The 13,960-nt window shown below is 47.9% G+C and overlaps 1 protein-coding gene across 1 annotated transcript in view; it reads left to right on the top strand.

The window, feature by feature from the left end:
* Window positions 1-13,960, top strand: part of ENTPD2 (ectonucleoside triphosphate diphosphohydrolase 2) — an 82,839-nt gene that overhangs the window by 36,122 nt on the left and 32,757 nt on the right. The window contains exons 2-3 of the mRNA XM_088459138.1: window positions 4,937-5,054; window positions 12,781-12,931. Of these exons, the coding sequence (XP_088315264.1) occupies window positions 4,937-5,054; window positions 12,781-12,931 (269 nt within the window). The remainder of the gene's footprint in view (window positions 1-4,936; window positions 5,055-12,780; window positions 12,932-13,960) is intronic.

Here is a 13,960-nt window from a genome sequence, read left to right as displayed (position 1 = left end):
GCGCGGCTGTCGGCCTGTGCATGCGTCAGTGGGAGACGACTGGAAGGGATCCGGGGGATCCCTCTCCAGTAAAATATGCGATGGTCCAGAAGACTCTGCATTTGCCATTGGATATGGAGGTACCACAGGAGATATGTCATCATTTGTAGATCAGTTGACTTTGGCCCTGATTCAGAGCCGGACGCTCTGACCGGAGCGCTCGCTCTGAATCAGGGCCCACCTCCATAAATATGGAGCGTCCTCCTGGACGCTCGTATAGCTGTGGGTCACCACCCACAGCATATACGAGCGTGCAGGATGATGGTCGCGATGGTCTTGACCATCGCGACCATCGCCACTGCGAGCAGAAGCCTGCGGTTGAGTTTTTCAACCGCAGGGCCAGGAGTGACTTTGGCTCTATCAGAGCCAAAATCACTCCCACTGACATCACTAGTGATGTCAGTGGGGCCGGCTTCTGACGGTAGGCGTTCCCTTGGGAACGCCTCCGTCTGGCAGGCACGCCCGCCAAAGGGGGCGTGCTGTCAATCAACATTGACAGCACGCCCCCTTTGATCAGACACTACGAGCAAAGAAAAGTCCTTCGCTCGTCGCGTCTCGCGCATGCGCACGACGGAGCTACCTTCGTCGTGCGCATGCGCAGTGCAGACCATCGACCCACTTGCGAGCGGACAGCCGCTCGCGAGTGGATCTGAATCAGGGCCCTTTGTTTTGATTAACCCTTTCACGCCTACACATCATGCAGTCACAGGCGAGGCTCTTGACTGTGGTCCTACAACAGACAGAAAGGAAGCACTTGATTGACACTACAAAGTTAATGTACATTCCATTAGCGTCCTCTGCATTACTACCGTGCGGGGATTCCCATGGCTACAAAGATTTCTCTCCAATTAAATTAGATTAATTATTCAGTAGCTCCGTGTGTCCAGTCTATTTTTGGTTTGCAATAAGCGGCATTGTGTGTGTGCAATGGTGAAAATTCGTCTTTCACACATTCTTGCCATATTTTCATGCTTTCGTATCTTTTCTCCATATTTCAAACAAAAGGTCTTTTGGCGAACTGGGAATATCTGCATTCCAGGTTCCTAGCGCCGCGTTTGTAGATTTCACAATGTGCTAAATGTCTGTAGCTCTGTCCTGTCACCATGGGGATTTAAATGAGGGTAGAGGTCGGGACACCATCCGTGTACGCTGGAAATATTGCAGCAATGATAATTGTCCCGCAGCTGCTTGCATGAACAGCATCTTATCATCGGAATAAATATATTTTATGTTGAAAAGCACAAAACTTAGAATACATAAGTGGCCTGTGCGACGCGCCAGCTGTTTCTGATTTATGGATTTCTGTTTATATAATATTAGCCATTAGAGAATTTCTTAGAGTACAGTGTTTTTTCCAGTGTATATACAGTACGGACATTCCATTTATTTCCCGAGACGCCAAAGTTTTACTTATCCATTCAGCGTGAAGAAAACCAGAGGTCTGTTTGAGGACAGAGACAGGAATGAAACTTAAAGTTCTTCCACGAGTGAGTTTTCGTTTTCCCGACTATTGTCCTTTATCACTATACCACTTATTCTATGTGCATTGCAGATTTTATTAACGGTTATACATAATATAACGACTTTGCATGCATTGCTGTCGAAGAGAAGAGCCTATTGGCTGATGACAGCCCTGCTAATCCCCTTCAGCAGTAACCACTTAACATGTAATCTCTATAAATAATGAGGCCAGACAAGTATTGTCAGGGTAACCTGTCGGCTTTTGTTCACATTATGTATGTATTGGGAATGTATAGTGATGAAGAAAAGAACGGCCAGTTAGAATTATGTATGTTGACACTTTTTGGTGCTTTACACAATAAAATTTATTTGATTTTTTTTTAAAAAAAAGCCCAATTATTACAGTATCTCCACCTGCCAGGCTATTTACAGAAAATTGGACCGATGATGGGGTCCTTCTGCCAGCCCTTGAGCCCATGATGGGTTCCTCCGGCCAGCCTATCAGCCTAGGAAATGGGGGACAATCTGTGAGCCCATCAGCCTAGGAAGTGGGGGTCTGTCTGTGAGCCCATCAGCCTAGGAAATGGGTGGGGGGGGCTTTCTATGAGCCCATCGGCCTAGAAAACGGGGGTCCCTCTGTAAGCCCATTTCCACACACAATTCAGAGGTATCCAACTCTCCTTCCAATGAAATCAATCACCGCAAATGTTCCAATCTCAGCAGGCTGATCATTTAGCATAGGCTCAATTAACAACATAAATAATTAATACACAGTATTTGTGTGTGTAATATATAAAGTGTGTGTGTGTGTGTGTGTGTGTGTGTGTGTGTGTGTGTGTGTGTGTGTGTGTGTGTGTGTGTGTGTGTGTGTGTGTGTGTGTGTCTGATGAAGGGTTTGGGGCACCTCTGATGCAAAAGTGGAACTTCGCAGAGGGTACAAGTTTCTGATTAGATGTATTCTGTTCCTGTATACAGACATAATCTCCTGTTACCTCTGGCAAAGAGTCTTGTTCACGTTCAAGAACCATTAGTGACGGGAGAACAATAGGGATCATTGATACAGGAAAAGTCTTTGTATGCCAATATACATGTAACATCCTTGACCAATAGTTCATTAAAATAGTATAATTCCATTACCCCTCATTCACATGGTCTTGCCAGGAGAATGAGTGAAGTTTCTCTTCCAGTTTGTAAAGCAGAAGGCTTAAGCGGGCTACACACTAGACCAACTTACATCCAACCATCCAACTAGTTGATTGGTTGGAATGAAAATCTGGCAAGGTATGAAAGCAAATGACCATCAGCAATTTGCTCCCAAATGCCGGAAAATGGACTAAAAACTGTTGTTTGAACAAATTGTTTTGATCAAACATTTAACAAACTTGTCTGACGACCATTTTCATCTGTTTTCTGGCATTTAGGAGCAAATTGCTGATCATCAGTTACTCCCATTCCTTACCAGATTTTCATTCCAACCAATCAACTTGTTGGATGAAAGTTGGTCTAGTGTGTGGCCAGCTTTAGAGGGCACGACGGTGTTGCAGGACTGTTATTATTAAGCTTCTGTAATAATAACCGCCTTAAGCTGGCCACACACTAGACCAACTTTCATCCAACCAGCCAACTAGTTGATTGGTTGGAATGAAAATCTGGTAAAGTATGGGTGTAAATGACGATCAGCAATTTGCTCCTAAATGCCAGAAAACAGATGAAAATGGTCGTCAGACAAGTTTGTTAAATGTTTGATCTAAACAATTTGTTCAAACAACAGTTTTTTTGTCCATTTTCCGGTGTTTGGGAGCAAATTGCTGATTGTCGTTTGCTTTCATACCTTACCAGATTTTCATTCCAACCAATCAACTAGTTGGATATAAGTTGGTCTAGTGTGTGGCCAGCATTAGGCTAGTTACCCACTGACACGGAAACACCGCACCTGACTTGTGCCTATAATGCCATGCATGCCCCTTTGTGTGAGTGCACTTGTGTTGCTGCACTTTGTTGGGGGGAGGGAAGGAAGGGACAAATGCTTCATCGATTTCAGGCTGTCAAAACGTGGTACTGCACTTAAAATAGTCCATTATTGTATGGGAGTGCATTGTGTTTAAACCCATTTTGGATCACCACAAGCGGTTTTAAACCATAATGAAGCGTTTCTCATAGAATCACGTAGTCCTGGACCTTTCCCCACCCCACAGACTTTGCAAATTGCGTCATTACATTGTGAGGGGGCGGGCCTCTGATTGCAGACCGCGGCCAGTGTAGAGATTCGCTAGATGCGGGAAAAAATACGGACCTGTGTGCAGCTCAGAATTGTGCCCATTTTGCTCAGTAATCTGTGTAGACAAAGTGGTCTCCGTCACAGGAAAAATAAACAAATTGCTTTGTTGGGATCATTGATCCCATCTTTAAAGGGTTTGCTGTATACACTCATTTTCAAATCTGTTTTGACAATCATCTATTCATCACCAAGGCCTAAAATGTGATAAATATATGGCCAGGTTGGAGATGCAGGGAGCGTGGCATGGCTAAGTGGGCGGCGCAGGGTAGGGGAAGGGGTCTGACAGCATGATTGCATCGTCGATGTCCTGTCCCCTTCCATACAATGCTGTGATTACCACAGGGGCGGTGCTTCAGCGCAAATTAATGGCGTCATTGACCTCCCTGAACACTCACTTCAGTCGGGAGGTGGGTTTCCGGCAGGCAGCCGGCCTCTGGGACTCTTGCCTACTCTTCCGGGCGTCTGGGTGAGCCACCCGAGATTTGTGAGTCTCCTAGGCATCCCGGGAGAATAGGCGAGTGCGATGTAATGTGACAAATAACCCATAACTGATTTAATTTGTCTTATTAATTTTTTTTTTTGTAAGTAATGACAATCAGTAGAAGCCATGTGTTTCACTGCCAGTACACCCCATGATTCAGTAGTTGTGCAATAATCTGTAGACGATATGTAAGCAATCGTTTTCTGTTTGTATCTCTTACATTATATTATAATAGTTATGGCCCTTTCCTGCTTACAATACAGCTCCAGTTCATTGATGCCTGAGGGCAGCCATATGTGGTGTTGTCACAAAGATTTCTGCCGTTTTTTGGACCTGATGAATAATAGATGATTGTTAATTATTAAACTGCTCCCTTCCCCCATCACTACAGTAGGACATAGCAAGGACTATTCACACTACAGGAAATCCCCCCCCCCCCCACCACAGGCAGGGAAATGGTGAACGTTAGGCTTAGATAATGTGAATGTCGGTGCAGTTCGGCATCGGTGACCATGGTAACAACCATGACACGGTAACCTTCATGCCACCTGTATCTGTACAGACGGTATACAAGGCTACTCTACTATATTATAATAATGCACAAATGAGTAGATCTGTTTAAGCCGCCTTCTCTTAATGTTCGATGTGCTCATGGTCTCTGCATTTGTTTTGTACAGTATGGCATCGTCCTGGACGCAGGCTCCTCCCACACCGCTCTCTTCATCTACAAGTGGCCGGCAGATAAAGAGAACGATACTGGTATTGTCAGTCAGTACAGTATGTGCGATGTGAAAGGTAAGTGGAAGCTCCGCTGCCCTCCATGTTTCGCTCAACACTCTACCTATCTATACTATTATGTGAACGTTGTGTCTGTTTGTCTGTTGCTAGTTGGCGCAAAAACTACTGAACTACTTTTCATGAAAACTGCATCATTGTGTACTGGAAACGCCTAGAAATAACCTGCACTCTGTTTCATCTCCATCCGTCAAGTTAAAGCTGAACAATAACAAAAGCAAAACTTATTTGACATCAATGCAAGAGATAGGTGTGGCACCATGCGTGCAGCCGGTAAGGGGCGGGGGGAGAGGTGCTTTGGGCCCGCGGTCACATGACTAGGATAGGCTACATAGCAGTCTGTGCACAGGGCCAGGGGCTGGCTGGCAACTTTTAGCCTGGGGGGCAAATGCATGCAGGCGGCCCTGGCAGAGGGGTAGCGTGTAGCCAGGGTGCCTGAAGAACGTGCGTGCTACGGCGCCCCCCCCCCCCCCCCCCTCAAGTGTTCCAGGGAGGAGGCGGGTCCATATGGGATTAATGTAAAGTGAAAATAAAGATTAGGAACAGCCCCATCGTGGTGTCCATATGCAGTGCCCCCCTGTGCCCCAGGAGAGGACCCCCTTATGCAGGCCTCCAGTAGTGATCCCCCCTATGCAGTGCCACTTATACAGTGCCCCCAGTAGTGGTCCCCCCTATGCAGTGCCCCTAGTAGTTGTCCCCTCCCCTTGTAGTGCCCCTAGTAGTAGTAGTCCCCCCTTGTAATAGTAGTCCCCCCCTTGTAGTGCCCCCAGTAGTAGTCCCCCCCCTTGAAGTGCCCCCAGTTATAATCCCCAGTAGTGGTCCCCCTTTGTAGTGCTTTCCCCCCTGTAGTGCCCCCAGTAGTGATCTCCCCCTTGTAGTACCCCCAGTAGTAGTCCCTCCCTCTTGTAGTGCCCCCAGTCCAGTAGTGGTTCCCCCTTTGTAGTGCCACCAGTAGCCCCCCCCCCTTGTAGTGCCCCCAGTAGTAGTAGTCCCCCCCTTGTATTGCCCCCATTAGTAGTAGTCCCCCCCTTGCAGTGCCTCCAGTAGTGGTGCCCCCAGTAGTGGTCTCCCCCTTGTAGTGCCAGCCTCCCCCCCAGTAGACACGCGTAGTAAGAAAAAAAAACCTCTTACCTGAATCCCCGCTCCTGCCGTCGCCATCCGCTCCTCCGTCTGTCCTTCCGGGGCTGGGCCGCTCTGCATTATGGGAGAGACATCATATGACGTCATGACGCCTCTCCCATTGCCCACTGCGGGAGCCGGAAGATGGAGCGGCTCCCTCAGTGGGCGCAGCAGCAGCTAATGAGAGTCTGACAGACTCTCATTGGCTGCTGATCAAAACAAACACACAGCTGCCGGAGCCGGCGGCTGTGTGTTTGTCACTTGTGTAGCGCTGACCGAACTCCATTCGGTCAGCGCTACACACGCGGTGCAGTCTGTGTCACAGTGACACAGACGGCCCGCGGCCCTCATGACGCTGCGGCCGGGGGGGCACATGGCACCCTGCCCCCCGGCCCAGCCCGCCACTGCACAGGGCACACAGTGACATTGGTGTGAGTGGTGGGTGAATAGGATAGGCTACATAGCAGTCTGTGCACAGGGCACACAGTGACATTGGTGTGAGTGGTGGGTGAATAGGAGAGGTTACATAGCAGTCTGTGCACAGGGCACACAGTGACATTGGTGTGAGAGGTGGGTGAATAGGAGAGGTTACATAGCAGTCTGTGCACAGGGCACACAGTGACATTGGTGTGAGTGGTGGGTGAATAGGAGAGGCTACATAGCAGTCTGTGCACAGGGCACACAGTGACATTGGTGTGAGTGGTGGGTGAATAGGAGAGGTTACATAGCAGTCTGTGCACAGGGCACACAGTGACATAGGTGTGAGTGGTGGGTGAATAGGATAGGTTACATAGCAGTCTGTGCACAGGGCACACAGTGACATAGGTGTGAGTGGTGGGTGAATAGGATAGGTTACATAGCAGTCTGTGCACAGGGCACACAGTGACATTGGTGTGAGTGGTGGGTGAAGGTGCTGCTGCCACCAGTCTGTATAGTGCTGCTGGTCAGGTGGGGCAACTCCTGCCACAGGGCCCCTATGCAAAGCAATACAACTAGAACACCACAAATAAAACAATGTGGGCAGAAGCGATTTCATCGCTGGCGAAGCCGCCGACAACAGCTGGTTGTCTAATGAGATTTTGTTGCATTTTTAAACAAATTATTACATTAAAAATGTTTAGTTAGAAGACTGATAATTGAACTATTTTATTATTGTTAGTATTATTACTGAAGTTCCTTTTTATTGCAATACGCAATATTTATTTTTGTAAATAATATCCATATTCCAATGTAACCTCTTATAATTGGTGTTTTCTTATGTAATCACTGCAGTGTTATCGGGAAAACTTGTATTAGGCGTAATGCACCCTCTGCTGTAAACTATTAAAGATATTACAAGTCACCTTCGATATCGGTAACATGGGTAAAAGTGTTCGATAGACAGCCTTGTGCTTTTATAACCGTACAGTGTACAGCATGGGGTGCGTCTTCCCATCCCTTAATCTATTATATAATTACCTAAGGCATCTGTCCCTGACATGTGCAGTCAGTGGCCATCAGTGACAGGCACGTGCGCTGTGCATTTTCCCATGGAGCGTTCGCACTTTGCAAGGTGGTGGTCTCTATGGTATACAATCGGGAAGCCGGCTGCCTTAATACCGGCAGCCGGCTTCCCGACTGTCATATCCCGGCGAGGGTGTAATGGCGGGCGTCTAGATGTAGATGCCTGACATTTCCCCGACGCCGGAGACCGGCGCCCAGCATCCTGATCGAAGGGATGCCGGGCGCCGCGAGCGGACAGCCGCTGGGGGGGGAGGGTTAGGTTTAGGGCACCTGGAGGGGACTTAGGGTTAGGCACCCCCCCGGGAGGGTCAGGGTTAGGCTAGGGGGAGGGAGGGTTAGGGTTAGGCACCCCCGGGGGGGACTTAGGGTTAGGCAGCGGGGAAGGGGGGGTTAGGGTTAGGCACTTAGAGGGGGGATTAGGGTTAGGCACTTGGGGGGGGTTAGGGTTAGGCACCCCTATTTAGGGTTAGGGGGTTAGGTTAGTCAGTACTTACCTATCGACGATCGGGATTTCCAGCGCTGTCGGGCTTCCGCTGCCGGGAACTCTGCGGCCAGCGGTATTTCATACCGATTCCGTCTCTATGGCGGGATCGATCGGACCACATAATCCACCAGCCTGCAGTAAAGAGGAGGCAGGGAGACCCTATTAAATACGAGCCCCAAGATTGTCCGCCTGAGAAGGAAGAGGCAGCAGCAAGCAAGTGATCTGGCACACGGAGCCGAGGCATTGTTCGCCAACAGCAGCAGGGAAACCACGCTGGATCACCGATAAAGCATACAGGGAGGGCTGAGCATCCCTTCCGCGTACACACCGACCAGGCGTATAGCAAGTATCCACGGTTAGCATCAAATAACAGGAGACCTACTCTGATCTCATCCAAGCCACTCCCTGCCAATAATGAGAGAGAGACGGACAAACAGCTGGCATCTGCAATAGGAAAGAGAACGGGGGCAGAGGATGCCAACATGGCGATGGCGCTCGGTAAGGGAGAGGGGGGCGAGGCAGCCCCGCAGGCCTGCGACACAAAATCGGTGGGGATGGGCAAGTGGGCCCATCCACGTTTCAACACCTCAGGCAACCAGTTGGCCAGTGAGACAATGGGCCATGTTCAATTAGAGGCGAAAAGCCATATTCGCCTGTTTTTTTGGAGAAAATTTTGCCTAAAATTTTTTTTGCCAAATTCAATTCCAGGACAATTTCGCCTAAGCGGAAACAATTCTCCAAAAAAGATTCTCCAATCAATAGCAGGTGAAAAGAAATGCTAAATCTTTATTTTGGGGTGCAAACGTGGGGAAACGACTCAGACCCCTTGAGACGGCCCCCCAAAGGACAAATCTGCAAAAATAAAACAAAAGCCTAAGAACACCCCAATAAAGACATGTCATTTTTGGGGTGAAATTTTAAAAAGTGGGGGGATAAACATAAAAAGTAGCGAAATAAACTTCTTGGGGGTCCCCAAGTATGGGTCAGGTGTTTTTGGGATTGCAGGTGCGTGCAGCAGGGGGATTTTTCATGTTTTGAAAAAGTTCACTTTAGAGACATAAAAATATGCCAGCTCCCATTTATAAGTACCCCAAATTTGACAGGACTACTTATTTTCCCCCAAAAATACTGCATAATGCCATTCTTCACCACTTTTACCTAGACGCTAATAGCAGGCAATTTACACAACTTAAGTACCCAAAATAGTCTTATTAGCGCTATTTGTACACATCTATATTGATTTCCTATGTTAGTGCATCTTTTTCTGGGGTACAGACTGACTTCTTTCAGTACTTTTCGCCTGTTCCGCATTCGCCTATTTCCGTTTTCGCCTGTTTTGCAATTGAATTAGGTGAAAAGCGGGGACGTGCACGGAATAAATTCGCCTCTGAAACAGGCGAATGAGGCGAAAAGTCGGACAGGCGATAACTTTGCCTCTAATTGAATTCCCCTAAATGGGCTGACCTGGAGGGGGAAGGAGCAGGGAGACAGTTATAAAGTGCAGCGGGGAGGAAGGGGTTAGTACTCTCGTACAGAAGATCCCCGCCCACCCATCCCATTAGATAGTTGCGTACAGTTGTAGTTTTGTGGGGGCAGCAGTAGAGGTAGTAGGCAGATGTTTGTTTGCATTTGCTGTGTGTTCATTTATGTGTGTAAATATTTGATCATGTCATTGTATGTTTGGAATATAAAAGAATGAATGAATAAAGAGATAAAAATAAATGTCAAAAAAAATAATATATAAATAAATGAGTGCCTAGAACGGTGATGTGGCCATCTTAGGAATGTCACCGTTGACAAGCAGTGGGGGAAAGAGGTGAGCAAGGCATGAAATGGAATCTTATGCAGGGGCATTACAGAGCGCCAGGCATATTCACCAAGGAATAGGCCGCACGCCTGGTGCCAGCTTGTGGCGGTTGGGCCATACGGGCTGCGTGCCAAGTGAGGGTGATATGGCGCATGGTAGCTGGTCCTCAGGTTGGAAAAGGGGAGGGGCTGGTTGCTGCGTGTCCGCAAGGTCAGCCGAGCATGCACTCCCATGTGGGGAACAGGGGGTCGGTTTGCTGCGTGTCCGCAAGGTCGGCCGCGCATGCCCTCACCCATATGGTGCGAAGAGGGAGGGTGGTTGTTGCGTGTTTGCAAGGTCAGCAGAGCATGCCTCCCCCCCACAGAGAGCCTTGCCCACCAATTCTTTCCGTGCCCTGCGATCTCTGGTGTTGGTATTTGTGTGATATGTGAATAAATAAAGCTGTGACCGATTTTGCCCAAAAATGTGTGTGGACTCCATTATTTGGGCAGAGCCAGGCAGAAAGGGGGTGCCAGAGAGTCAGCCTCTTATCTTTGTCACAAGACCAGCTTAGGCACCGATGCGGCTGCTTGTGTACTCTGACACCCTGAGGTTCCTTGGACGGTTTTGGTGAAAGGAGAGTGCGCTGCACATACAGCCTAGTAGGGGGTCTGACCAAGTTGACACTATTGGTCGGCACAGTCCCTTTCCCCTGCCTGCAGTCAGATTCAGAAGGGGCTCATCCCCACTACCCTCATCGCTACTTTCTACTGCTCTACCCATCCTGTCGCACCAGGCGGTGACTGATCTAGTGCTGTGTTGGGGGAGGTGGGATGTCAGTAGCACAAACAGTGGGGTAGTAAATGATGAAATGTTTTCTGAGATTGGTAATACAACGACATCTTCTTGGTGGACAAATTACAGCCTAGAGCAGGTTGTATACAACGTGCGGCAAAGCTGACAATTTTCAGCGGGTTTAAGGGCTGGATTTTAATGGGTAACAGTAATGCACGGGCAATCAGGCCTGTTTTGCATTTAGCATTATTAAAAACCAACCTTCATAGCCAAAGAGAATCCTCAGCTTTGAAAAACTGATCTTTAGTAAATATTAACCCCACATGTATGATGCAGAACCCGGTCCTTGGTAGCCGTGTACTGTGCAGAACCCGGTTCCTAGTGGCCAAGTGTACAATGCAGAGCCTGGTCCTGACAACCGCATAGCCCAGCCCCCAGGTTCTGATTGGCCCACGGGCCAGTCAGTTAAAGAGCATGAATGACCATGCTCTGGTGAAACTATCGATTGTCATCCACTGCATAGTTGGTTACTATCGATTGTCACTTGCTAAATTGTCATCGATGGTAACCATTGATGGTAAGACCACCGATTGCCATCCCTATCCTAAAGTGTGTGATCTGCGATCCACCCTCCTGGAGTCAGCGCCCCCTGTGCTCATTACTGGAACTGCATTGTGAAGACAGGCCTGTTTGCTCCAGGAGTAATTAACAAACTTAGGTCCGTATTCAATTTGAAGCGAAAAGTCCGAGGTCGGACTTTTTGCCATCATCGCCATTTTTGTAAGGGATAAAGTATCGGGCGCGTGCCCGCTTATCCCCATATTCAATTAGGAATCGCCGAAAACGGGACCCGGCGGAAAGGTAAGTATCAAAGTCCTGTCACTTTTGGGGAAATCAGCCTGTCACCCCCTAAAAGATGGTCTGACATTGGGGATCACTATGGGTACCCCCGGTTTGGCCTGCTGAAGGTAATTGGGGTTTTTAAACAGCCACGGCAGGTGCATAAATGTGTCTTTGAAGAAGTGGTGAAGAATAACATTTAGCTTTATTTTTTTGAAAAACTAAATCGTTCCATAAAATTTGGGGTACATGAAAATGGGTGTAAGCATATTTTTAAGTCCCTAAAAAGATTTTTAAAAACTTTAAAAAATCTACCTGGCGCAACCACCCGCATTCTAGAAAAAACCTCCCGCATACTTGGGGACACCCTGAGTCAATTTCGCTAGTTTTTAACATTGTCCCCCAACTTTTTATTTTTTTATTTTTTGCCCCCAAAATGAAACCCCTTTTTTTTGGGGTTTCCTATGGATATTTTTTAAAACATTTTTATTAAACATTTACTTTTAAGGGGACATTCCAAAGGCTGCAGGGTACTTTTTTTTTTTTTAATTCTGCACCCCAAAAAACCCAATTCTGCACTTTTTTTCGCCACCTATGCAGTGGTGAAACTTATCCCCGTTTTTTAACAAAGCACCTGTGAAAAGTCCTTGAAATTGAATATGGGGATAAGTGAAAATGACGTAATCGGCGATAAATTATCACCAAAAACGGACTTCTCGCCTCTAATTAAATATGGCCCTTGGAGGGAGATTTATTACATCGTGGAGAGAAATAAAGTACCAACCAATTGGCTCCTAACTCACTTTACAGGCTATGTTTGAAAAATGACAGCTAGGAACTGATTGATTGGTACTTTATCTTCATCCACCTGTTCTCCAAGGTTTGATACATCTCCCCCTTAGATTTGTAAAATAAACTTTAAAAAAGAAATCTGTAACTTATTCTTGCTCCCCCTCCTCCTTTCCATGCTCATTACAACGAATTGTTAGCTAAATAAATAATTGCTTTTAAAAAAAAACAAAAAACAAAGATAAGAACCCCTGAAATAATGTTTTTCTTTTGTTTTATTGTTTTGCCGTTCTCCTCTGGCTCCTGATGCTTTTCCAGGCTCATGAGCTTTTAGTCCATGAGAATGTGATCCCTATAAAGTGTGCGCTGACCTTGTCTTCATGCATCTGCTCTGTGTCTTCCGCTGCCAGGTCCCGGGATATCCAGCTATTGGCAGAGCCCCCCAGATGCTGGAAAGAGTTTGGAAGACTGTCTGAACAAGGCGGTAGAGGAGGTGCCGTCCAGCCGACATTCCATCACCCCCCTGTACCTGGGGGCCACGGCAGGCATGAGGCTCCTTAAGTATGTATGGGCTGGGGGCCAAGTGCAGGCATAAAGAGGTCTTTCTCTAGTCTTCAACTTCATGTTTCTGACAATATGTGGACGGGAAAAAAAAACATCCCCCTTACATTATTTCCAAAGTGTTTGCAAGTTATTGGCAGGCTAGAAGCAGAATTGTATAGCATACTAAAGCTTATAGGACATTTAACAACGAAGCATAACCCCCTTTAGCACTCCTCAGTGGTGTCACAAGGGGGGTGCGGCCCGCACCCGTGTGTCACCCACCGGGGGGTGACACCAAGGTGCAGACAGGAGCTGCACCTTGACCCCTTGACAGGAGCTCCTGACACTGTGAGGGAACCGGCACTGCAACACAAGCAGTCGGCACCCCCCTCTCCAAGTAATCTTAAGAAACGGGACCACAGGGGATCGGGCCGTGAGGCCATGCCCCGCACCACGAGGCCACGCCCCTTCGCACGAGGCCACACCCCCTTTTCGGGGCGCTCAAAACGTGACACCGCAGGGAGGGACGCCACTGGCACTCCTTTCTGTATTTAACAAGCAGCGGTAATCTAAGATTACCGCTATTTGTCACTGCGTCACTCTCGCCATCTTTAGATGGCGAGTGCGATGCGGTCCCCCCAATTCCGGCAATGGGGACCTGGCAGCAGCCTTTCCAACTTCCGAAGTCCCTGGACAGTTTTTGTCAGAGTATGGCCTACGTGAGCGGCTGTGCGTCATTGTACACGGCCGCTATCCAGCGATGCGCCCGTGACACTCGCATAAGACTCATCATCTCCCTGTATCTTTATTGTCCCATTCCCCGCCCCAGGTTCCTCCCAGTCACCATCCAGGAACGCTCTTACATTTCTCCTACCGTGCATCTAAATCTGCGACTCTGTACGAACAAGTTTGTGCCGCATGCTCTGCGCGACTTAGACACATGCGCGTAAGAAACAACATTGGCTGTTTGATCATTATCGGCATAGCGTGCGATTCTGAATCGGGCCCTATATTGGGGTTATTACATTGCGTTGTTGCTTAGGTTGC

This window comes from Taudactylus pleione, unplaced genomic scaffold, assembly GCF_031769625.1.
Source record: "Taudactylus pleione unplaced genomic scaffold, aTauple2 ptg000897l, whole genome shotgun sequence".
Taxonomy (NCBI): domain Eukaryota; kingdom Metazoa; phylum Chordata; class Amphibia; order Anura; family Myobatrachidae; genus Taudactylus; species Taudactylus pleione.
This window is presented reverse-complemented; position numbering and strand designations above follow the sequence as displayed.